We start from the raw sequence: 24,241 nt of genomic DNA, 5'->3' as shown, positions 1-24,241 counted from the left end.
TGGCAATGCTTATATTCAGTCTGTCTCAATATGGCAACACTTATATTCTTATGTTTGTTTTTTGTGCTATTTTAGAAGTTTGGTTTAAAATATTCTCTTTTTAACTTTTTCAGTTCAAAGATTTTTTATTGATTTTAATAAAATACAAAAATACAATAAATGTTAACAAGGCAAGATACAGACAAGTTGTACAAAGCAAAGAATCATAAAATATTATCTATGCAATACAACAAACTGACCCCTACTTATCTAAAAAGAGACTGGCAGCACAACCTGCAGCCATAACCATATACAATATCCAAAGCACAGAGAAACAATCCGTATAAATATGGATAGCGAGCCATGATATAATGCATAAGTTCTGTTGTAGATATCTATATCCTAGCACAAAAACTGCATGCCATCAGTCTGTATTGCAATAAGAGTTGACCAGACTCCAGATTTTGATAAATGAGCTCATAGACTTGTGCCTTTCCACTATGACACTTTCAAATTTTACTGTAAGGCATAACATATTCCACTAATTACTATAATTGACCTTAGATAGGTCTTTCCAACATTGTAAGATATTTTTAAGGGCCAAAAATAGCAAGACGTTAAGCAGCCTCGCATTATGATCAGGCAGCATGTGCAGTAGGCCATGATGATCCAGTATGATAATGCGCAAACTTAAGGGTTCTTGTATATTCAAGATCGTAGAAATGATTTCCCAGACTTTGCTCCAATAGACTGATAGATGTGAACAGTCATAGATCATATGAGTTAGCATGCCTTCCTGTGAGTTATAAGACCAACACATGATAGAGAGTCCATTTGAAATCTTAGCTACCTTAATTGGAGTCCAGTGTGCTCTATGCATAAGGAAGAACAGAGATTGAAGAATGCTGGCAGAGCGAGATCTAAACATATTTTTCCAAACTTCCAGCCAGGTCTCTTCCTCAGGAAAGTCTCAAATCTCCATGCCAAGCATTCATCATGCTCGTTAATGAAGAAGTTGAAGACCTTCTCATAAGGTCATACCATCTGGAGGCAACTCCATTTTTATTAGTATTGATTAATGAAATATAATGCCCTACATTAGGAAAAAGAGCATTCAAGCAATAGTTTAAAATGTTCTAACTAATAAGCTAATCTTACAAGAGATGCTCCCCGATATAGCTTATAGTGAAATATGATTCATATTGGATAAGATTTCCCATGCCGACTTCAGTTAAGAGATGAGTATCTATGGTACTTTATGTGTCTAAGTGCTTTGAAAACGAGCTCCTTAATATTGGGGAAAGCAGTATAGCTCCCAAGTATCACCGCTAAGGGTACCACATAGTCTAGGAGCATATTCTAGAGAGATGACAATATTATAATAGTGTAGGTTTCTTCTTGAACTTTAAATATAGATGTTCTGTTATATTAAAATTACTTCATAATGGTCACTCTTTTCCCCACTTATACTAGATTTTACTAAACAGTGCTAGAGGCTCATATGAACATAGCATTTACCTCTCTGGCCCGTGCTAAAAACCTCTAGTGCTGTTTAGTAAAAGGAACCCTTAACTTGTAAAAATTGTTTTATAATAAGAAGCCAAAGTTTGCAGCTTTACCCAGTCAGACTTTACACAAAATCAGGGGTGTCAAAGTCTCTCCTTGAGGGCCGCAATCCAGCTGGGTTTTCAGGATTTCCCCAATGAATATTGTGACAAACTTAGCTCTCATACAAGCTTTGTCCCAGAATTTGGTAATAGGAACAGTAAACCCCTGTGCAGGAGAGCTGTCCAGGTTAGCTCTGCTGATTATGATAGCGCTGACCTCCATTGCACTAGTGAAGATGAACCAGAGAGAGATTGCCAGTCAGAGCACAGACAAGCTGTAACAGTATTCTAATCCTGTTGGCAGTCCAGCCAAAATATTGGAATCTAAAAGGCTGCATGTCCCGGTAAAGCAGAGAACCAGCAGGAAGCTGACATTAGAGCATTCACAGCTATAGAGGGAGCTTTCTCCCTTCCCCCCTCTCCAGGTTGGGGAGGTGTGGCTTGGAGCAAGTTAAAGTGAGAGCCACAGGGGAGGAGGGGCAGGGAGAGCCTCAGAGAAAGCAGTGCTTGTCTCCCCAGCTGAACTGCATCGGCAGCAACCATTCCTCCGTCAAAAGCTTCCCCTCTGACGCAGCTTCCTGTTTCCGCATGGGCGGTTCGTGTCAGAGGGGCAGCTTTGGCCGAACAGCAGCTGCTTTTCTTTTGGTCTTATTCCCAGAGCTGAAGTTTCGTTCTCGGCAACTTGTTGCATCTGTGAAAATTTAGAGAAGGGCAGCTTAAGGAGTGATTTCAGGAGGCAAGAAGATTGCCAGGGTATCATAGAAGGCTGTTTGAAAGTGGCAGGAGCTGAAATTTTGGTGACTTTAAAACGATACTTTTGAGAGTGTGGTGGGGCATTAGATCCTGGAAAAGGACACCTGGGATTTCTTGTTTACTTTTGCTCATGCTTTATTTTTCTTCTGAACTACTTTTGAACCCTTATTTACAGTGTCCAAGGTTTGGATAGTTTTAGACTTACTTGTTTAATTTGCATGGAATTAATTAGGTATATATTTGACCTGTGAGAAAATAATTGTTGTGTTTCTCTCTATGGAAAAGCATTAGGAGAAAGAGTTGAGTGGGGATGGGGAATTGAATGGGAGTCTAAATTGAGATAAAGGAAGGCGGGGATTGAGAAAGAAATAATCAGCTGACAGTTTTATTGATGCTATGTACCAAGGGATAAACAGCCATAAAGGATGAAGATAGGGGACAAGTTAAATAGGAGACACTGGAACTGGAAGGGAGAGTAAAAAACTTGTCTACCAATATGGTTCAAGAGAACAGCAACTTATTGTTCATTTGTAGTGTATCCCTAAAACAAAAGTGAAATAAAACAATATTGGTCATTGAAAAAAGCAAACTTAACTCTTTTCCTTAACAACCATACAAATGCTCCAGAACATTGTGTGAGAATTATCTGATTATGTTCTTAGTTGTTAAAAAAAAGCATTTAAATTGAATCAGGTTACTGCTACTTTCCCTCATGCTAGATGGAGGGGAAGAAGATAGAATTAGTGAGATAGTGGAGGGGTGAAGGAAAGGAGTGCAAGCTGTGATTGGACACAGTGAAGAGGGAAACTGAAGACTGAATAGTAAGAAAGAATTTAATTTAGACAAAGGCAGAAAATAGAGAAGGAAGACCAGAGAAGAAAAGGAAAGGCAAAAGAGAGGAGAGAGAGATGCCAAAGAATGGGGAAAGAGACAGATATCAGATCTGAGTGGAGGAAATGAGAAGAGAAAGATGCTAAAATCCATAAGGGGGAGGGAAGGAGAAATGGAAGGAGAGATTCCAGACCATGAGGGGAACAGAGGGAAGATGATGGATGCCAGACCAAAGGGTGAGGGGGGGGGGGGGCAGGAGGCGAGATGGTAGGGGAAGTCAGAGTTTCTGGAAAGGGCAAACAGTGGATGGAAGGAAGAAAATGACAAGATGAGGAAAGCAGAAACCAGGTGACAAAGGTTGTTAGGTGCCATCAACTCAAGCTCGAGTCCTAGTCCAATGTTAGCAGTGCATGCAAATAGATCTCATGCATATTCATTGGGGAAATCCTGAAAACCCAACTGGATTGCAGCCCTCGAGGAGGGACTTTGATACCCCTGCACTAAATCTTATTGCTGGGTCTCCTTAAATTTTTATCTTATTTTATTAGACTGTAAGCTTCACAGAGCACAGGCCATCTCATGTATGGCTCTGTACAATGCTATATAAATGTTTAGTTGAAGCAGTAGTAATACCTGATTGCATACTACAGGGCTCTCCCTCTTCTCCTGCTGGTAGCAGATTTTTCTCCTGCAGTTCTAAACTAAACTAAACTAAACATTAAGTTTATATACCGCATCATCTCCACTGAAGTAGAGCTCGGCACGGTTTACAAGAACTTAAAAATGAGAAAGGGTAGGAAAAGGTTTACATAAGTTTATAAATCGAGTGGAAAAGTAAGGGAAAAGAAATTACATGTTAGAGAAGAGCCAGGTTTTTAGTTGCTTGCGGAATAAATGGAGGGAGCTCAGGTTCCGCAGCGGGATAGTAAGGTCATTCCAGAGACCTGTGATTTTGAAAAGAAGTGATTTTCCCAGTTTACCTGTGTGGAGAATACCATGTAGGGAGGGGAAGGATAGTTTTAATTTATGGGCGGTCCTGGTGGAGTCAGGGCATGAGTTGAAAGAAAAGTGGGATTAGGGAAGGAAGGATGCCGTGAATAATCTTAAAAGCCAGGCAAGAGCATTTGAATTGGACTCTGGAAATCACTGGGAGCCAATGAAGATTGCCAGGAGTGGGGAAACGTGGTCAGATTTACGTTTTGCAAAAATCAGCTTGGCTGCCGTGTTCTGAATAAGCTGGAGTCTGTGGAGGCTTTTTTTTGTTAAGCATAGGTAAATGGCATTACAATAGTCAAGTTTGGAGAGGATGATGGATTGGACAAGGACGGCAAAATATTTTTGGCGGAAGAAGGGTCTTGCTTTCCTTAGCATGTGGAGGCTGAAAAAGCATGATTTTGTCAAGGAGTTGAGGTGGTCGTTGAGAGAGAGAGAGAGGAATCGATAATGATGCCAAGGACCTTGCTTGAGAACTCAAGGTGTAAGGAAGTGCCTGAGGGCAGTGCGAAGAGGGTGGGCAGGTGTTCTAACTTTGGGCTGAGCCAGAGTAATTTTGTTTTTGATTCATTTAGTTTCATCTGTACCGAGAGGGACCAGGAATGGAGTCTCATTATGCAGGATGTTATGTTATCGTGGAGGTTGGTGAAGTTTTGATCTGTTTCAAGAAGGACAAGGATATCATCGGCGTATGTGTAGATTGTTTCAAGGGGGGAAAGCTGGAAGAGCTTCAATGAGGATATATAGATATTAAAAAGGATAGGGGAAAAGGGTAATCCCTGAGGGACACCGCAAGAAGGAGACCAAGGAGTGGACATGGTGCCATTAGAGTTGACAGTATAGGAGCGAGAGCGAAGGAAGTTTGAAAACCAATTAAGAATGGTGGAATCAATTCCTATCTTGGAAAGTTGATAAAGTAGTATGTCGTGGTGGACGACATCAAAAGCAGCAGAGGTCGAATTGTAACAGAACAACAAATTTGTTTCGAGAATGTAGTTGTTGCACCTTTGATATTAGGGAGACAAGGAGGGACTCGGTGCTGAAGCTGGGTCTAAAGCCATGTTGATAGGGGGAGAGAATGGAGAATCTCTCTAGATAAGAAGATAGCTGGGTAGCGACTATGGACTCAAGCAGTTTAGTTAGGAGGAGGATATTTGCTATGGGGCGGTAGTTCGATGGTGAGGAGTGGTCGAGATCAGCTTTTTTCAAAAGAGGGGATAAGGCAATGTGTCCCATTTCTGTAGAGAACAGGCCAGATAGTAGGGCAGTATTTACAAGATTGGTGAGGGAGGAGATGGCCTGCGCAGGAATGTTATCATAAAGGTAGGATGGGAAAGGATCTAGGATACATTTGCATGATTTCAATTTGAGACAAAGTTTAGAGATCTGGGATTCGGAGGCTATTTCGAAGGCAGTCCAGGATCTATCAGCAGAGATAGGGTTGGAGTCGTTGGGAGGTAGAGAATTGTAGGAGATAGTTGGGGGGAAAGAGCTTCTTATGGTAATTATCTTATCGTTAAAAAATTTGGCTAGGTCGTTAGCAGATGGTGGAGAGAGGGGGGAGATGGAATCATTTTTTGAGGTTAAATTACGCCAGATGTTGAACAGTGTACTAGTTTGGTTTTTTGATCTGGTGATTTTGTCACCATAGAAATTTTTTCTTGCTTTTGTCAATACCGTGTTGTAGAACTTGATATTGTCTCTCCAGGATTGTCTGTCAGAAGGGGATTTCGATTTTTTTCCATTTATGCTCCAGTGCTCGACATTTCTGCTTCAATTCCCTATGATATGGAAGATACCAGGGAGCTTTGCGGGAGTGGAAGATAGGTTTAGTACAGAGGGGAGCAAGAGCGCGGTAAGTGGATTCAGAAAGGGTTACCCAGTTGTGCCAGTTTGAGGCAGGGTCGGTATGGTCAGGAGAAGGAGGGAGTTGGTTGAGAAATTGGGACCAGAACTGTTCACTCGTGATTTTTTTGCGGTAGGTGATATAGTTTGTGGCTCAGGGAGGAGTGCCCAGATGGGACATGAAAATTGGAAGGCAGACAGAGCCAAGAAGGTGATCAGACCAGGGGACATGTTCCCAACGCGTTTCTTTAACAGAAGTTTTGTGTTCCATCAGATCAAGGAAGATGATATCTAGAGTATGCCCCTTATCATGGGTAGGGGTGGGCGGAAGGGCAGTGAAACCGAGGGAGGTGAGGAAGTTGTTGAAATCGGTTGCATCCTTGTTGGTGATATCGTCTAGGTGGAGGTTATATCGCCAATGATCAATAGTCTCTGGAATTTTTGGAAGGCCCTTGTTATGGTCTCTAGGACGAGTTCGGAGGATTTGTTCCAGGGGGTGGGTGGGCGGTAAAGTAGCAGGATACCTAATGGGTAGGGATGGAGTTCGTCGTTTACTGAGGCTAGCAAGAATTCTAGTGATGTATGGCTGCCCTTTTCAAGGAGCTGGACATTGAAAAATGATTTGTAAAGCAGGGCCAGGCCTCCTCCCCTCCGGTTGGTTCTGGGTGAGAAGAGACCATAGTAGCCAGGGGGGCAGAGTTCGTTTTCTGTGAAAGAGTCATCTCTTTTGATCCATGTTTCTGTGATGCACAGGAAACCAGGGTCAAAATCTCCGAGTAAGTCTTTTAGTATTTGGGTTTTGTTTTGGGCTGATCTGGCGTTACAGTAGAGAATTGGGACTGGGGTGAGAGAGTCCGAGATATGGTTGGGTAGGTTGGCAGGATAAATAGGTTTTAAGGAGGAGTGATTGACTCCACGGTGTTTTGTGAAAGGATGGGATCTGGTTCGTACTAGTATGGGAATTTTAAGGCCAGGGCAGGTGCTGTTGGAGTATGTGGAGTCGGGGAGGTGGGGGGTGGGGTTTTAGGCAGTGAGAAGAGCTGGTGAGTGAGAAGGAGGAGCCAGAAAGGTGATTTCATGTTGGGAAATGAGGAGAAACCCACGAGTGGGGGTTGGGTTTGCCAGGCAGGTGGGGGAGAGTTTGGTCGGGTGAGGACTGAGAGAAATAGGAGAGGGACGAAAACTGAGGGAGAATTTGCACGCAATTGGAAAGCTGATGAGGTGCTGACGGTGTGGGGTTAACAGTAGCTAGTAGTGAGATACAGACTGAGGTGGGGCTAAGCATATGAACTAGTAAGATAGACACAGGGATGATGCTTAGATAGGAGACAGTGATAACAAGTCTGTGCAAGCAGTAGTAGACTATACTATACATGCAGTACTGACTAAACATGCAGTTACAAATTTTACAAGCAATAGCAGGCTATAAATGCAATAACGGGTTATAGAAGCAGATTGTGCAGGATATAACAGGCTATGGTGCAGATCATAACAATTTATAATGTGCAGTACATGCAGTTTATAGAACGTGCAGATTATGGTACATGCAATTTATAGTGCCTGCAATGGGTAGAACAGGCAGATGATGGTATTCGCAAGACGTGTCTGTGAGCCCATTCACTCGGTGTGATTTGTGGTTTGCTGACCCGGGGGAGGGGCGGAGATAGTTCACACGCCCGGCTGCAGGGGGGCAGTTTGAAAATGCTGCTGAATGCAGCAAGAAGGGAGATCCGACGAGCACTATGAGGGAGATAGAAAGAAAAGGAATTGGGCAGTACTTAGCAAGTTAAACAAATTGAACTAAAATAAAATTGTGTAGAACTTAAGCGGAGTCAAACCCGAGCCCGAGTGATTTTATAGGAGGGGGCTTGCTGCCAACGAACGGCGCTTAAGCAGGGTCATGAAGTTCTCCTTTCCCGGCTGGCTGGGGGGGGGGGGGGGAGACAGACCAAAACTCGGGTGGGTGAGCAGGAGAATGGAGGCTGCTTTCGTGCAGTGGCTAGGAGGGATAAAGATTTTCTCCCCTGCTGGTTCAGGGGGAGGGGTGGAGCAGAGGCCAGGTGCCCTGCTGGAGAGGGCTCCGATGCTGGTCTCAGTGCAGGAACAGTGCTTTTTCAAAAGATTTTCTCTCCTGCTGGTTCGGGGGGAGGGGTGGAGCAGAGGCCAGGTGCCCTGCTGGAGAGGGCTCCGATGCTGGTCTCAGTGCAGGAACGGTGCTTTTTCAAAAGATTTTCTCTCCTGCTGGTTCGGGGGGAGGGGTGGAGCAGAGGCCAGGTGCCCTGCTGGAGAGGACTCCGATGCTGGTCTCAGTTCTCATCCTTCTCTCATCCAATCTCTCTCCCCCACCAACTACTCTTTAACCCAGTAGATACTTGCATTCTGCAGCAGATCAAACAGGATCTACAGCCAACCTTGAAGTACATTAACGAAAGATTAGATTCTTACCTTTGCTAATCTTCTTTCTTATAAATCCACTTTACCCTGAAACCAGTAGAAAGCCTCAAACTTCAGAGACTTAAGCTTCTCCCCTCTTACCTCACCACTGTCCCTGTGAACATCAGTCTTGCTAGGCTATAGGAACTTGTCTTTTCTGCTCGTGTTTATTTCGTGTAATTTCAGTCTTTGTGTTCGCGGTTTTTGCCCTCATGCTGTGGAGGTTCCCTGCAGGGAGAACTCCGATTGCAGGAGATCACAAGCATTTGGGAAAAGTCTGCTTCTGGAGGGTTACCTGCTTGTCAGTAAGCCCTCTGGACAGCCTACACATCAGATAAGGGTTCAGGAACCGTTCCTTTGGGAGTTAGCTCACCCCAGGTTTTTCCGCTAGTGAGTCGAGCGCAGGCTGCATGGTTCCGTGGAGGCGTGCCTGGGATTGGGGTCAGACTGCGTTCCTCTGCCAGGCGTGCTGTGTGGCACGCCAAGGGTGGCAGAGCCATCAGGCCTGTGGGGCAGTCAGAAGATTCAAAGTCTAGCTTTCTAGCAAGTTGAGGCAGAGGATCTCCCTGTGAGCTGTTTCTGCTCTGTCTGTAGTGTTTCCCTGTCAGCACGTTTCTGTGAGTGCAAGCTCACAGCTTGAATCTTTGATTGGGGGTGGGGGTGTCTTTAAAAAGGGGCTTTTAGTTGGTTTCCCTACATGCCCCTACCCCTATAATCCTAAAATCACAATTTTTTTTTAGATTTCTTGTGGTTTCCCCAGGCTATTTTTAGTTAAAATCAGCACTTATGATGGCCATCTTGGATTTTTTCCAGATTTGAATTTGAAAGTTATTTTTTACATTTACCAGCTTTGTTTCTGAAAGAAAATCACATAGATAGATAGCCTCCCCAGGGCAGGATGGGATGGATTCATGCCTCATTTGCAGTGGATGGCTACTGGATGCACAACCATGTTCCATGTGCACTGTAGTCTGCGAGGGGTGTGAGGCTTGCATGGAAGTGGTACCTTCGACCTCCAAGGAGTCTCCTAGAGCCTTCTGTCCTGACTCCCGTGAAAATGGCATCAGGTGGTCCTGTGGAGTTCACAGATGACGTTTCGGTGAAACGCAAGCGTGTGAGAAGATAAACCTCGTAAATCCTCCAAACAGTCCAAACCTAGTGTGCAGGGTTGGCTCCCACCATGGAGGATGGGGTTTCCTCAGAATTTAATATGTTGCATCACGCACACTTGGCTAAAAAGCCTCTGTCTTTCTCCCTTCCGCTGGTCTCCGTGCCAGTCACAGGGACCCCTGCTCTGGTGGCCCAGGGTCTTCTCTCCTGTCTTCTCTCCTGAGTGCCGGCAGGTAAACCAGTAGTGCCTGTGGTTGCACCTGATAATGCTTTCCATGCTACTGCTTTCGCAGGGGAACACTGTGGCAGCCACAGATGTGACAGATCTGGCGGATCTTCAGGAAAATCTTCAGAAAATATATTCATCACATGATCACTACTAGCATCTCAACTGGGACTACCCCCAAAAATGGAAGGAATCTATCATACATCCAAAAATCAAAGACTCAAAATGTAAAATAACAGACTGCTCAATCTCCCCTTTATCGCAAAAATAACAGAAAAAATAATATTCAGTCAACTCTCTCAATTCATCATAAAAACTAATGAACTACATTCGAACCAAACAGGATTTAGAGCTAACCATTCTACAGAACACTTATTAATTGGACTAACTACTATAATTCTATATGATATTGATCATAGGAAATCAGTTTTACTAATTTCACTCAATCTTTCTGCCGCATTCAACACAATTGACCACTCACTCCTCATACGACGACTCAAAACAAGAATCACAGGTTCATCTCCTACTTTTTGGACCGTTCATCCAAAGTAATCAAAGATAAAAGCACATCTGACCCCCTTCAACAAAACTATGGTATTCCACAAGGATCGATTCTATCGCCTCAATTTTTCAACATCTTTACTGCCCTCCTACTGATGCTAGGACAATTCATTGGTTTTACAATTTACACATATGCCAACGATATACAGATACTCCATCCATAGATCCAAATGACTCAAATGCAATCCAAAACATCAACCAGAAATTGGAACAGATAAGCCTATGGTTTGATGAAAACATGTTATCCCTAAACACATCCAAATAAAAAATAATGCTCTTTCCCTGCAAAGACATATTCCAAATCAACACCAGTATATCTCAAGTCAATACCTATGCAAATAGTCCATACAGTAAAAATATTAGGTGTAACACTTGATGAAAAATAATCACATCAGTACTGTGGTACAAAGTTGCTTTCATCGATTACGAATGATTTGCTCTACAGCAAATTTATTAGAAACTCCTTCACTAAACATTCTTATCCACTCTCTCATCATATCCAGACTAGACTATTGTAATACTCGCTACAAGGGAATAACTCAGAAAGAACTAAGATTATATATAATACATAACTCGGCGATCAAACTATTAACCAAATCAAAAAAATACGACCATGTAACGCCCTTCTGGTTGCCAATTTCATACTAAATCACTTACTTGCTCCACTTCATCACTGACGCTGAAACCGTGGATTGAAGACAAAGTTTTATTTTATTTTTCTTTCCAGCTTATGATTTATCTTTAATCTTATCTATTGTTTTGCCTTTTGTCTTTGTTTTGTTCTATTTCTATCATTTAAATTTCTCCAGAATTCTACTGTTCAACGGCTCCCCCTTCTGCTTCTATTCCTTTCTCTCCTCTCTTCTACCTTCCAAAGTATTTAGATCAATGCTGTCTTGTTAAAATGTTTATTTTATTTTTATTTTTCCTCTAACTCTACTTTTCACTTCTCTATTACCCTCCAGGTACTTTAGTTAGATTGTGAGCCTTCGGGACAGTAAGGGAATTTTTCAAGTACCTTTCTTATTTCTAATCTTAATGTATATTTTCTGTAAACCGCTTAGAACCTAACGGATGTAGCGGTATATAAGAAATAAATTACATTACATTACATAAAATTCTACTAACATTCAAGTCTAAAACCTCCAATAAACCAGAATTCATAAACAGATTAATAATTCTTTATACACCTAATAGAGTACTCCAATCCCAAAATCAACATCACCACAGTTGTACCATCACCACAGCAGATAATACATGGCACCATAAGTTCATCAATATTCTCCACTACAGCCCCTCAGTTATGGAACTCATTGCCTACTCACCTTCGGGAAGAATCCAACATCGAATGATTTAAATCAAATCTAAAGTTTTTCCTCTTTAAAGATGCATTTGATCTATAACATCTGACAATCGGTTTCCATCCTCTACAACAGATGTTATTTCCTCCACCTATTTGTATTAGACTTTTACGTCTTCCTATCATATTCAAAATTGTATTTCTCCCCGCCCACCTCCTATTATTCTTGTCAGTCTGTAGTGTCCATGTAAATACATACAAACATTTGTCATTATACAAAAAAGTATATCTCCTCCTTTTTAGAAATGTTATTGTAAAACCACTTAGAAATTTGATAAGTGGGATAACAAATTTTAATAAAACTTGGAAATTTGGAGGATCCCACTGTGTGCAGATTTTTCAAGCATGCACATCTTGAGTTTTTGCTCTCTGAATATCTCTAGGAAGTACAGCTGCAGTCTGTCACTGCAGTATGTTCCTTCATGAGTGACCATAGGCCACAAACCGCCTCTTTTCCTGATCATCTTGACCTCGTTTGGATTCTTATGGACATCTGGGAGACTCCTGAGGGTACCTTGAAATGTGCTCATGCTAATGCATGCTCATGTATTTAACTAGCGCTTTGCTTCACTGAAGGTGGATTCTTTGATGACACAGGTCATCAAGTGCACTTCTTTCCCCAGGATGCTCAGGACCAACGGGTGGAATTTGTCCTCAAGCATCTGTTTGATTCTGCAGCTGTGTTAAGGTGGTGTCTGCCTCTTCTTTCACGGCAAGGAGTGGCTAATGACTCCCCTTGTGCTTCCCAGAGGCCAGAGCAGGTCTTTTCAAACTGGGTTCAGCACAACAGCTCACACCTGGACAAAGCTCAAATACTAAAACAGAGAGAATAGGTGAGAATGAAGTACTGAAACCTTTGTTTGCCCTTGTGATGAATTATCTACATTTTCACAATACTAACATGTTTCACACTTTTTTTCCTTCAGAAAGATGTGATTATAGATTTTCTGAGAAAACAGTCAATTGGTGAGTTTTTTTTACAAAGGTGTGCTAAATCCACGCATGATCTAACTACTAATGCGTGCATAGGACAATATGCACGTGTTACGCTTTACCGCGTGCTGAGGCGGCACTGTTTAGGCACCATTTAGGCGCCGTTAGTGTGTGGTAAAGGTTAACGCGTGCATGTTATCCCATGCACTCGTTAGTAGTTAGCGCATGTGTGGATTTGGCGTATCTTTGTAAAAAACAGCCTAAAACTCACCAATCAACTCTTAATTTGTCTCAATCTATCTTCCTTTTTCTTCAGCCTGCCTTCTCCTACCAGGAGCAGATTCTGGGACCTTACCAATTCTACCACAGTAACAACTTGGACCTACGAGTGCCTTACTTTGCATACCGGTCATCCATCTCATCGAACTGCAGTTGCCTGATATTACACTTGCATGCTGCTTTCCTGGACTGCAATAAAAATCTTATACCATTTTTCACCTTGTGCTTATTTATATTGAGTAGCAACCAGGCATTAGTGTTTCCTTAATAAGCACTACTTCAGCTACTTGGTCACATTGACCTTTGTCTTATCTAGTGTTCCATGAGGCCCAGGCTGCAAAGGGGGGATGGGGTGGCAAACAGGGTAGCTGGCATGTCTCCTGCCTCACAGCCTGCAACTAGCATAATATTTGAGAACATGAGATTAGATGAGAGGTGGAGAGGATGAACCAGGTGCCTTAACTTGGTGGCTTTCAGTTTCCTACCCTGACAGCTTGAGATATGCTGAACTGCAGCAAATTCAACATTCTTTGGGTGCCCAAACGACGCCTAAACGGAACAGTATAATCCAATTAGAGTTGCTGTGATTTTATGGTTGATTCTGTAACACAGCGGTTAGAATGAAGGTTGGGGTGTGAGCCTGGTCTGGGTTCGACTCCCTTATGTCCTTCAGCTGACAACATACTCATTTTAATAAAAATGACAAATTACAGACCAATCACATCTAATTTTCATCTCAAACAGCACAATCTATTCCAAAAGTTGAGTTTACATTTGATAGAAAACAGCAGTATTTGATTCCATGTCACATTTATTGAACCCAACTTGAGATTCTGGCTTTTGTGACAATGAAAGCAGTGCTTTAAGCCATTGAGCTACCAGTCTTTTGTCTCAGCTCACTGTGAAATGATAGCTAAACAGATTTTACCTTAGCAGATCACTAAGCTATGACAGGGGAGTCAGAGAAACTGGAGTGGAAGGTGCTGTACCTCAATGAGTAAAAGCGCTGTACTGATCTTCCAGAGGTTGTGAGTTCAACTCCTGGCCTGTCTTTCACTTGTGGCATTCTACTTTGCAGGTGCACTTTGATGATGTCACAATGAGGTCATCATTGTGCAGCTGCATACCTCCATTTGCAATGAACTGGAAGCCACATTCAGGTCTGTTCTGTGTTTTATTCTATTTTTAAGCTTGGCCAATTGAAGTTATGGGCTTTCTGTTTGCTTTGAAGAATGAGCTGATTGTAGCAATGTTTCATGAGAAAGAGAGTGTTATTTAGAGCAAGGAATCACTTCTAATAACCTCTCTCAAATAACATCTGTGGGATGCCCAGAGAAAGTTGATTGGATGACCTAAATAGCATGTATGATGATAAAGCCTTTCTGGAGCTTAAACCACATCTATTTGAAGCCTATACGGAGCTCAAAGTCCTATGCTTTACACTTCTTATAGGAGCTAATGATACCATTGCTATGCAAGTTTCTATGTAGCACAAGAGTGAAGCTTCCTCCCTTTCATGCTGATGTTTCCAGATCAACTCCCACTGAAACTAATATATTATAAATATCCCTTTAAACATGGTATACTGTGTTTTTATTATCCTTTTAATGATGGTATACTTTGGGTTAATTATGTTAAAGCTTACATTCCTGAAATAATGATAACAAATCAGTAAAAAACACCTTTTTATATATAACATTGTAGGGACGTCTTTATGGCGTCTTTATGGGTTTTTTTGGGAATGCGTGCCTAATACACGCCTAAGATACGCTTTGTGCATTAGAGACATCTATATGATGCCTATGTAGCGCCTAAGTAATGCTGATTGGCACTTGCACCACAAGGATGCCTAAAGTTAGGCACAGTTTACAGAATCAGGGCCATAGTGCCTACTTGTTCGCTTTCTCATCCTTGAAGGGCTGTATCTACAAGAGATTCCTCGATAGAACATTATCATTCCAAGCAGGCAAATGGAATAAATGTTTAACCAACTTTATCTCAAACGCCCTTTCTTACCAAACTTTTAGGAAGTCAATCAAAACTTATCTCTTTGACAAATTTCTCTGACTCCACTTCTGCCATGATGTACTTCTAAAACACTTTCAGGAAAAATTTGATTAATCTTACCATGCTAATGTAATTTTGAAAGTTTTCTGTAATATCGCTGTCTGTATACAGTCTCTTCCTCTGTAAACCGCTCTGAACTGTTTGTGGTATTACGGTATATAAAAATAAAGTTATTATTACTACATACCTGGGTCTAGAGCAGCAGCACCTGGTATTGGAAAGCATAGAACTCCACACAGGTGTCTTAATTAGCCAGGTGGGCAGGCTAGTGAACCATAGAGAGGAATAGCCAGACTCATAAGCCAATATTTATGGTGGAAAATATGAGCCCACCAAAACCTACTCTACTGCCTTATACCGTAGGTGCCACCTGCAGCTCTAAGGGCTAATGGGGTAGTAGACAGATGGGTATAGTAGGTTTGGGGGGGGGGGGAGTTTTGGAGAGCTCAGCATAAATTATAAGGGGTATATGGCGAGATATATATTTGGCACTCTTTATGTTATGTGAAGTTCACAGCAGTGCCTTCTAAAGTGCCCCACTGCTCTGTTGTCATGTCTAAGTGGCTAGTCCATTACAATAATGGCCCTTCCCATGTCTAAATGGTGCTAATTTGGACGTTTCTAACTTGGACATTTTTGTGGTCAAAAATGATAAAGTTAGATGTCCTGGCAGCCAAGACATCAAAGTAGGCAATTTTTAGAAAAAAAAATTATTTGGATGTCGTGTTCGAAAATGGATGTTTCTCTACCTCTACATCTCCTCCTATTTTGGTATCCTAATAGTGTTGTACACAACCTACCTATTAGGCATTCTATTTTTAACTTTGGAAATAAATGTAATAGGTAAAACAGATGGGCAAAATAGAAATGTATCATAGATATAATAAGGAAAACAATATTTTTATTACTCTTTATCCTCAATTTTATTAATTGTTTTGATATAATCTTCTGAAATGTAGTCAAGCAAATACAATAACTGTTTATAATTCCGTAGAGCTATTTCTATGCATTTAAAACAATGTAAATGTAAAGATGCCATAGAATCTAGAAAAATTTTACAAAGAATCTTCTAGCTCAGAATTTACATAAGCTACTACGTGAAACTGGAAGTCCTACTGCAGAGAAGAGACTTGATTATCTATGACCACTGAACATTTCAATTAAGCCAGTGCTTGCATAAAAGGTAAAATTTATTTTTGCCTTTTAATTTCCTTTTGCTTAAGTCCTGCTAGATAAATCCAGACCTATGGGTAATGTACCTTAAATGACAGATGGAGACAGAGACTTTAAAATTCTGAAGGCATCATCAGTATAATAGGTGGTGCAACCAGAAACATTCTAATATACTAATATCAAAGCCACTCAAGAAACAAAGAGTTACAAACAAAATAACCAAGCTGAATCATGAAAAAAGGCTACCTTTGCAAAACTGATTACATACAGACAAGTAGAAGAACTAAGATTCACCAATCTACGGAACCCAGTCTTTCAGGGTAGGTCATAGATTGGTCTAGCAAGACTTAAGAAAAGGAAATTAAGAGGCAAGAACAAATTTCACCTTCCTTATTATCCTGATAGACCAGTCTAGACCTATGAGATATACCAGAGCTTTTATCAGTGGCGTAGCAACAGAAGCTGGTGCCTAGGGTGGAGGACCTCTTAAATGCACCCCTCCTTGGTACCTCAAGTCTTTTTTTCTTCACAAGAAGTGATCAGGGTCTCTTAACAGTTGAAGCCTGCCCTTTGATACAATTCCCTGGTCCCGTGAATAGGAAGTTACATAAAAGGGGGTTTGGGGGCCGGTGTAAGCAATGGGGAGGAGTTCCTGCTCACTGCCAGCGAAGATTTTGAGAAGACTAAGATGTACTGGGGAGGGGAGGCAAGTACATTCAGGAACTACCCTCATTACTAGGGGTGAGGAGGGGGGAGAAGGGAAAGGAAAAGGGATTGGGATTTATATATCGCTTTTTGTACTTTTATAGCCACACTCAAAGCAAGAACTGACATCAGCCATTCACGGAGCGGCGCAAGACCAGGCAGGAAACTAAAAGCTCGCACTCCTGCCTTATTCACCGCTCTGCAGCAACAAAGGAGGTAGCTGTCTAGCAGCAGTGCGGAAAGCTACTGGTGCGACCGCACTGGACCACCAGCATTTTTAAAAAGGTACAGGGGGCTGGGGGCTGCCTACCACCAGACCACAAGACCCACCTATGTGTAGAGGAAAAACCAAGAAAAAAAATTCTCAATCAAATTTTTTTTTCCTCTTCTACACGTAGGTGCATCTTATGGTCAGGTGCATCTTATAGACTGAAAAATATGGTACTTTATTAAATTATGATTTCAGGAATTATTTCCATTGTAAATATTTTTTTTACCTATGAGCTAATGCATTACTACTGAAATGCAGCAGTGCAGCTCCAGATATTCATTCATGTTTAAGAGAGATATTGAGACCTGTCTTTTGTAGAAACAGTATTGAGCTGTGCTTACATTCTTTAAAAGTAGACGAAGGTTTTTGAAAATTATTGAATTGTTATAGATTCCTATGATTTTTACCTCAAATGGTTTTTGAACAGGATGAGGTATTACATTTATTTTCACTAATAATAAATAAAAAAAAGTGATGCAGTCATACTTTTGATCTGGCTCAAGAGGGATTATGGGAAAAACGCATAGTTACTTATCTATAGCGGGTATTTTCTGAGGACAACAGGAAAAGGTTCTTACTTTTGGTGATGTCATCCACGGAGCCCCAGCACAAACAGTCAAAAAATGTACTGTCACTTTAAAAACTTCCCGCCAGATGTTGGCTCACAGGACTATTAGTTCAGTAACAAAGCTAAGAAGCTAACAATGGGAAAAGGGAGGGTTGTGAGAATATCTGCTTGCTGTACTTGAACATCTGCTACAGGCAAGTAACTATACTTTATCTGAAGACAAGCAGGCAGCATATTCTCACAGACCCCCCTAACTACCAGAGTCATGCCTTTGAGAAGAGGGTTATTGATAACTGACATGAGCCTGGCAAATACACAGGTTGGAGGGAAGTTGGCATCTAACTAGAGAATAAATTTTGTAGAACTGCTTGACCAAACCAACTACCCAGTCTGGTCTGATTATCCAAACAATAGTGGGATATAAAGGTATGAATTGAGGATCACGACTGCTCTAGAAATGTCCTCAATAGGAATGGAATGTAGATGAGTTACTGAAGTTGCCATTGCTTGAACATTATGTGGCCTTTAAGTGTTAGCCCAGCCCGGGCACAGAAAAAGAGATACTGTCTGTCAGCTATGTAGAGATGGTTATTTTGGTGAGAGGAGTTCCAAGTCTATTTGGATCAAAAGACAAGAACAGCTGACTGGAAGTTCTGTGAGGTTTGGATTGATCCAAGTAATAAGCAAGAGTCCAAAGTGGAGTGCAGGTTCTCCAGGGTGAGAATGTGGTTTTTTGAAGAAGACAGGAAGATGTAAGGTAGGTCTGACACAAATGTAAGATGACTGAGGTATGAAATTGAGAGTGGGTTAATGGACACTTCATCATAGTGGAAAGTACCACATTGAGGTTCCAAGCCACCAGCAAATTGGAATGTTAAATGTCTTTCATGGATGTAGATACCAAAGGATATTTAGATAACAGCTTTTATCTAATGGTGTATGCAAAGCAATGATAGTACTGAGATGATATCTTAACTGAAGAAGTTTTGAGACTAGAATTGGAAAGGTGTAGAAGATAGTAGAGATCCGATGGGAGAGGACAAATGAGTTTTAGGGAGGGGAGCTTATACCAGACTGTGAAGCGAATCTATTTGAACCATAGCAATGTTGTGTGGAAGGTTTTCTAGAAGCTTCAATGATGGCTGATATAAAGATGTGCCTCCACAATTGGCTAGTCTATTGTGGATGTGCAAGGGGTCCTGGGTTCAGTATCCTCAAAGAGGTTCAGCGGGAAGTGAAATTAATGACAATGACATCCAAGAGTGATTGCATAAAATATATTGTGTAGAAATAAGCTTAATATTACAGAAATGCAATACTTTTCTGGAGCTGCTTTGGTGTTTTTTGAATAAGAAAGAAAAAACAGGTTTTCCTTTGTGTCTCTGAATAGGCGAGTTGCTGTGTGGGGGAAGAGAGGGAAATAAACAAGAATCCAGAGAAAAAAAGGGAGAGGGAATATTTGTGTGTGTGTGTGTGTGTGTCCAGAGAAAGAAAAGGAGGGTGAGGGTGTGTGTGAAAAGGTTTTATCTGAATGATGTGTGTGTCTATATGGGTGAAGGTGTATGAAGTGTGAAAGAGAGAAAAACAGGGGCTAAGCTTGCCCTCATAGACTTGAGTTTCTGTTATTTTCCAGTATCTTTCTGTGACAACTGGCTTCTGATTGACAATAACTATCTGTCTTTAAGAAGATGCAGCTGGAGTCATTCTTTGCCTTAAGCATTGGACCTTAGCACCTTTATTGAATCCTCCCTGCCTTCTGCTAAGGTTCTTTGTCAAGCTCAAGTAATGGTAATTTAGTGGCATTCCAATGTCTTTTCTTAGCTCTGTCTGCACTGACATACCCAGGATCAGATCTGTTTAATATAATCTTCCATAGGCCTTTGCTGATATTGGTTGGACCAACAGAAAATGATGTGGACAACCAACACTCAGCAATGCAAGGCTGAGAGCTGACACTGCTGAAGATAGTACAAAAGCATCTAATTGTTGGGAGAGAGAGATCATATTGTGAGTGTTAATGAACGAAGATTTGATGAAGGAATGAACTCTCATTTTGCGTGAGACACTAGAAAAATGTTGAATGTGAAGTGTACATATTTGAATCTGAAAGTTGGCTAGTTCCAACTGCATATATAATTGAGATGTCAACTTTTAATATAGTTATGTGGGACGATGGTTAGATGAATCCCTGAATGTTGAAACAGAAAGAGCACGCTTGTGCTCTTCTATTTTATTAGCAGCTTCCTCTATGTGTGCATCCTTTACACTGAGTTGCAGAAGGAGAGGGAACCACAGTTGATGTGGCTATAAGAATCGTGTCGGTGTACTCCTGAAGACGTTTAAATAGAATTCTCCCAATTTGCTGAATTGGAGGGAAAGCAAAGAAATCTGCTGCTCCAGTACAGAAAAAGCATTCAACTGCAGATGATGTAGAGTAGATTTTGGAACAGAAGATTATAAGTTTATTGTTGAGGGGGGATGTAAAAAGGTCCATTTCTGGTGTACTCTAGTGTGAAAATGTATGATGGAATATGGTTGTTGAGTGATTATTCATGCGTTTGCAGGAGTTCGCTCAATTTGTCCACTAAGATGTTTTGCTTCCCCACTAGGTAGACATCTATCTAAAATATGTTGTGAGGAATCACCCAGGACCAGATTTAGAATGCTTTTTGGAATAGTGAGTGAGACTTTGTGCTTCCTTGATTGGTTACATAGTACATGGTAACTTAGTTGTCTGATCAAATGAGTACTACTTGATTGAAGAGGCAAACTAGCAGAGTTAAAAGAGCTGTCAATGCAATGTAAAAAGAGAAGACTATAGACATATGTGAATCAGGATGTTGAGGCTCATATGAGGCAGGAAGAGTTGAGTTTGAGCATATTTCTCATGCATTCTAATTGAAGCTGTAATTAGGCACTGATGATCTGAAGAGGTTATTGTGAAGAAGTCATACTTGATTCGCAGCCTCCATGGATTTAAAGTGATGGCGCCAGCAGCACTGTTGGGAAAGGTACAGTAGACGGTGGCAGTGCTGGTACCAATATTGACAAAGGTACATTAGGTGACAGTGTCGATGGCAAAGGTACATTAGATGATGAAATTGCTGGTACTAATAGCAGCAAAGGTATGTTAGCAATGGTACCAATATTGACAGAGTGATGGGTCCCAAAGTGATGGCCTGGGTCAAGAACTGGTTGAGTGGAAGGTGACAGAGGGTAGTGATCAATGGAGATTGCTCTGAGGAAAGGGATGTTACCAGTGGTGTGCCTCATGGTTCTGTTCTTAGGACTGGTTTTTTTTTTTAATTTATACAATTAAGATAAACTTGTACAGAAAGAGGATTCATGATAAGGAAAATTAACTATAACACTGAAACTAAATAAGTAATAATATACTAACATAAATCTTCTCAAGTCCTCAAATTGATCCAAAATGTGATTCAAATGCGAGTTAACCAAAGAAAATATTTTTTATGAAATCATAAGCTATCAGAGAGTAAGGACATTTATTCTATTGAGAACTCTCCTTCTCCAATCGGGACAGGGACAGGAAAGTCGTCAGCTGGAGAGGTTCAAAGAAAACATACTTCTGAGTTTTATAATGAATTACACATTTACAAGGATGTCTAAGAAAAAAAGTTGCCCCTAAAGCCAAAACACCAAGTTTTAACAAAAGAAATTCTTTTCTACGCTTTTGGGTCTCCCTTGCTAGATCTGGAAACATTTGTATCTTATAGCCTAGAAATTATTTTTGCCTATGTTTATAAAACATTCTCACGAGTCAACTCTTATCAGTGGTAAGTGCAAGCATCAACAATAAAGTAGCTGAAACAGACATTTCTCTATGTGATGATTCTAATATAGCTGAAATGTTTATAGGTTCTTGGTTTATTGCTTGTTGAATATCTCGAGTCTTAATCGGAAGATAATAAACTTGCTAAAGGATTGTTCTTTTTAACATTTTTATAAACGATATTGCTTTAGGGCTGTCGGGTAAGATTTGCCTCTTTGTGGATACCAAAATCTTCAATAGAGCAGACACCCAGGATGGTGTGAATACATGAAGAAAGACCTGGCAAAGCTTGAAGAATGGTCTGAAATTTGGCAGCTAAAATTTAATGCTAAGAAATGCAAGGTCATGCATTTGGGCTGCAAAAACCCGAGGGAACAGTACAGTTTAGGGGGTGAAGAACTTATGTGCACAACAGAAGAAAGGGACATGGGTGTGATTTTATGTGATGATCTTAAGGTGGCCAAACAGGTTGAAAAGGTGACGGCGAAAGCTAGAAGGATGCTAGGGTGCATAGGGAGAGGTATGGCCAGTAAGAAAAAGGAGGTATTGATAAGACTTGTGAGACCTCATTTAGAATATTGTGTACAGTTCTGGAGGTGCACCTTCAAAAAGATATAAAAAGGATGAAGTCAGTCCAGAGCAGGGGTGGGCAACTATGGCCCTCGAGGGCCGGAATCCAGTCGGGTTTTCAGAATTTCCCTGATGAATATGCATTGAAAGCAATGCATGCACATAAATCTCATACATATTGGGGAAATCCTGAAAACCCGACTGGATTCCAGCCCTCGAGGACCGGAGTTGCCCACCCCTGGTTCAGAGGAAGGCTACTAAAATGGTGCGTGGTCTTCGTCATAAGGCGTATGGGGACAGACTTAAAGATCTCAATCTGTATACTTTGGAGGGAAAGCAGGAGAGGGGAGATATGATAGAGACATTTAAATTAAAAAAAAAAATCACAAAAAATGCTACAAGCCAGAAGTGGGCTGGCCTGGAGATATCAATTAATACAAAAGTGGAGAAAAAGCCTCAAATATCGCATATACGGACAGCAGTCCAAAAGGACTTCAAGCTGCCACAGTGCTTGTCGTTGGCATAAATAACTCCACCCGATTAAATACTTTATCTCAAAACAGGTAACCGCCCACCACCATGCATGGATGGAAAAAGGAAAAATTAAGCTTAGCTAAAGTAGAAGAATGGTTGCGCTGTCCACCAGCGTCTTAGTTGTTCAGGACGAACACAAGCCTTACTGCTTGAATTCACCAAACATTCTTCATTCGCCATGGAGGAAAGCTAGCTGGTATTAAATCCCTGAGGCAGCCAGTTAATGGTGAAACAAGGCTCTTGTTGGAGGCGAGCGAGGAATGTTTGGTGAATTCAAGCAGTAAGGCTTGTGTTCTTCCTGAACAACTAGAACGCTGGTGGACAGTGCGACCATTCTTCTACTTCAGATAAGTTAAATATTTCCTTTTTCCATCCGTGCAGTGGTGGGCGGTTGCCTGTTTTGAGATAAAGTATTTAATTGGGTGGAGTTTTTTTATGCCAATGACAAGCACTGTGGCAGCTTGATGTCCTTTTGGACTGCTATCTGTATATGTGATATTTGAGGCTTTTTCTCCACTTTTATATTAATTGATATCTCTCCAGGCCAGCCCACCTCTGGCTTTTAGCATTTTTTTGTGATTTTTTTAATTTTTTGCTATTACTAAGATTGTTATTGAGAGACATTTAAATACCTAAGTGATGTCAATGCGTATGAGTCGAGTCTTTCATTTGAAAGGAAGCTCTGGAATGTGAAGGCATGGAATGAAGTTAAGAGGCGATAGGCTCAGGAGTAATCTAAGGAAATACTTTTTTACAGAAAGGGTGGTAGATGCATGGAACAGTCTCCCAGTAGAGGTGGTGGAGACAGAGACTGTGTCTGATTTCATGAAAGCCTGGGATAGGCAAGTGGGATAGCTCTTAGAATCACTGCTTGGCTGGCCCGGACCTTCTCTTCAACTTCAGAGTTGACATCGGGGGAAGACTTGTGGGCCAGTGGCGTACAATCGCTGCACACACCTGGCCCTTCCCTTCCTTGAGTTGTGGCAAGCAGTGGCAGCAGCGGACCGTGACAGGGGTGGGAAGGAGGAATCGGCGGTGGGTAGGCAGGTTTTGGCGAGGGAGGGAGGGATGCAGGTAGGCTTTGGCATGGAAGGGAGGGAGGCAGGCAGGCTTTGACGTGGCAGGGAGGGAGGGAGGGACAAAGGCTGGAAGGCAGTGAGGGGAAGGGGGTACAAACTTGGGACATAGGAAGGAGGGAGGGGGAGAATAGAAAGGGACAATTGTTGGGCCTGAGTGTGTGAGTGAAAGGGGAAAAAGATGGTGCACATGGAGAAAAAGGAAGAGGAAAATTGTGCATAGAGAGGAGTGAGGTAGATATGCATGGGGAATAGAAGGATGAGGGAGAAATGTTGGATATGGTGGTGGAGAGGGAACAGAGGGATAGACTGAAGGGGATGCAAGGGGGAGGAATGTTGGGCATAGTGATGGAGGGAGAGATGTGGCATGGTATTGGTGAACGGTGATAGAAGGAGAAATGGGCATGGGGCTGGTGGGCCGTGGTGAAAAATGATCTGGGGGATGAGAGAGGAAGAAAAGTTGGACTCATGGAGGGACACAGAGAGATGTTGGTTGGGGAATGGAATGAGTTTTGGCGGAGAGAAAGCATGCAGAAAGAAAGAATTGGATGCAGTCAGAAGGAAGTGCAACCAG

General features: G+C 41.6%; 1 protein-coding gene across 7 annotated transcripts in view; it reads right to left on the bottom strand.

Moving 5' to 3' along the window:
- LOC117347215 (glyoxylate reductase/hydroxypyruvate reductase-like) overlaps positions 1-24,241 on the bottom strand; it is a 212,494-nt gene that overhangs the window by 12,586 nt on the left and 175,667 nt on the right. Inside the window, exon 9 of one of the 7 annotated variants that reach the window (XM_033917828.1) lies at positions 5,988-7,748. The exons of 3 other annotated variants lie outside the window; for them this stretch is intronic. In XM_033917828.1, coding sequence (XP_033773719.1) covers positions 7,528-7,748 — 221 coding nt within the window. In that variant the 3' untranslated portion in view covers positions 5,988-7,527. Of the gene's footprint in view, positions 1-5,987; positions 7,749-11,465; positions 12,514-24,241 lie in introns of those variants that run through there. 3 more of the 7 variants (XM_033917846.1, XM_033917863.1, XM_033917856.1) reach the window with 3 other exon arrangements.

Source organism: Geotrypetes seraphini, chromosome 1 (assembly GCF_902459505.1).
Source record: "Geotrypetes seraphini chromosome 1, aGeoSer1.1, whole genome shotgun sequence".
Classification (NCBI taxonomy): Eukaryota; Metazoa; Chordata; class Amphibia; order Gymnophiona; family Dermophiidae; genus Geotrypetes; species Geotrypetes seraphini.
This window is presented reverse-complemented; position numbering and strand designations above follow the sequence as displayed.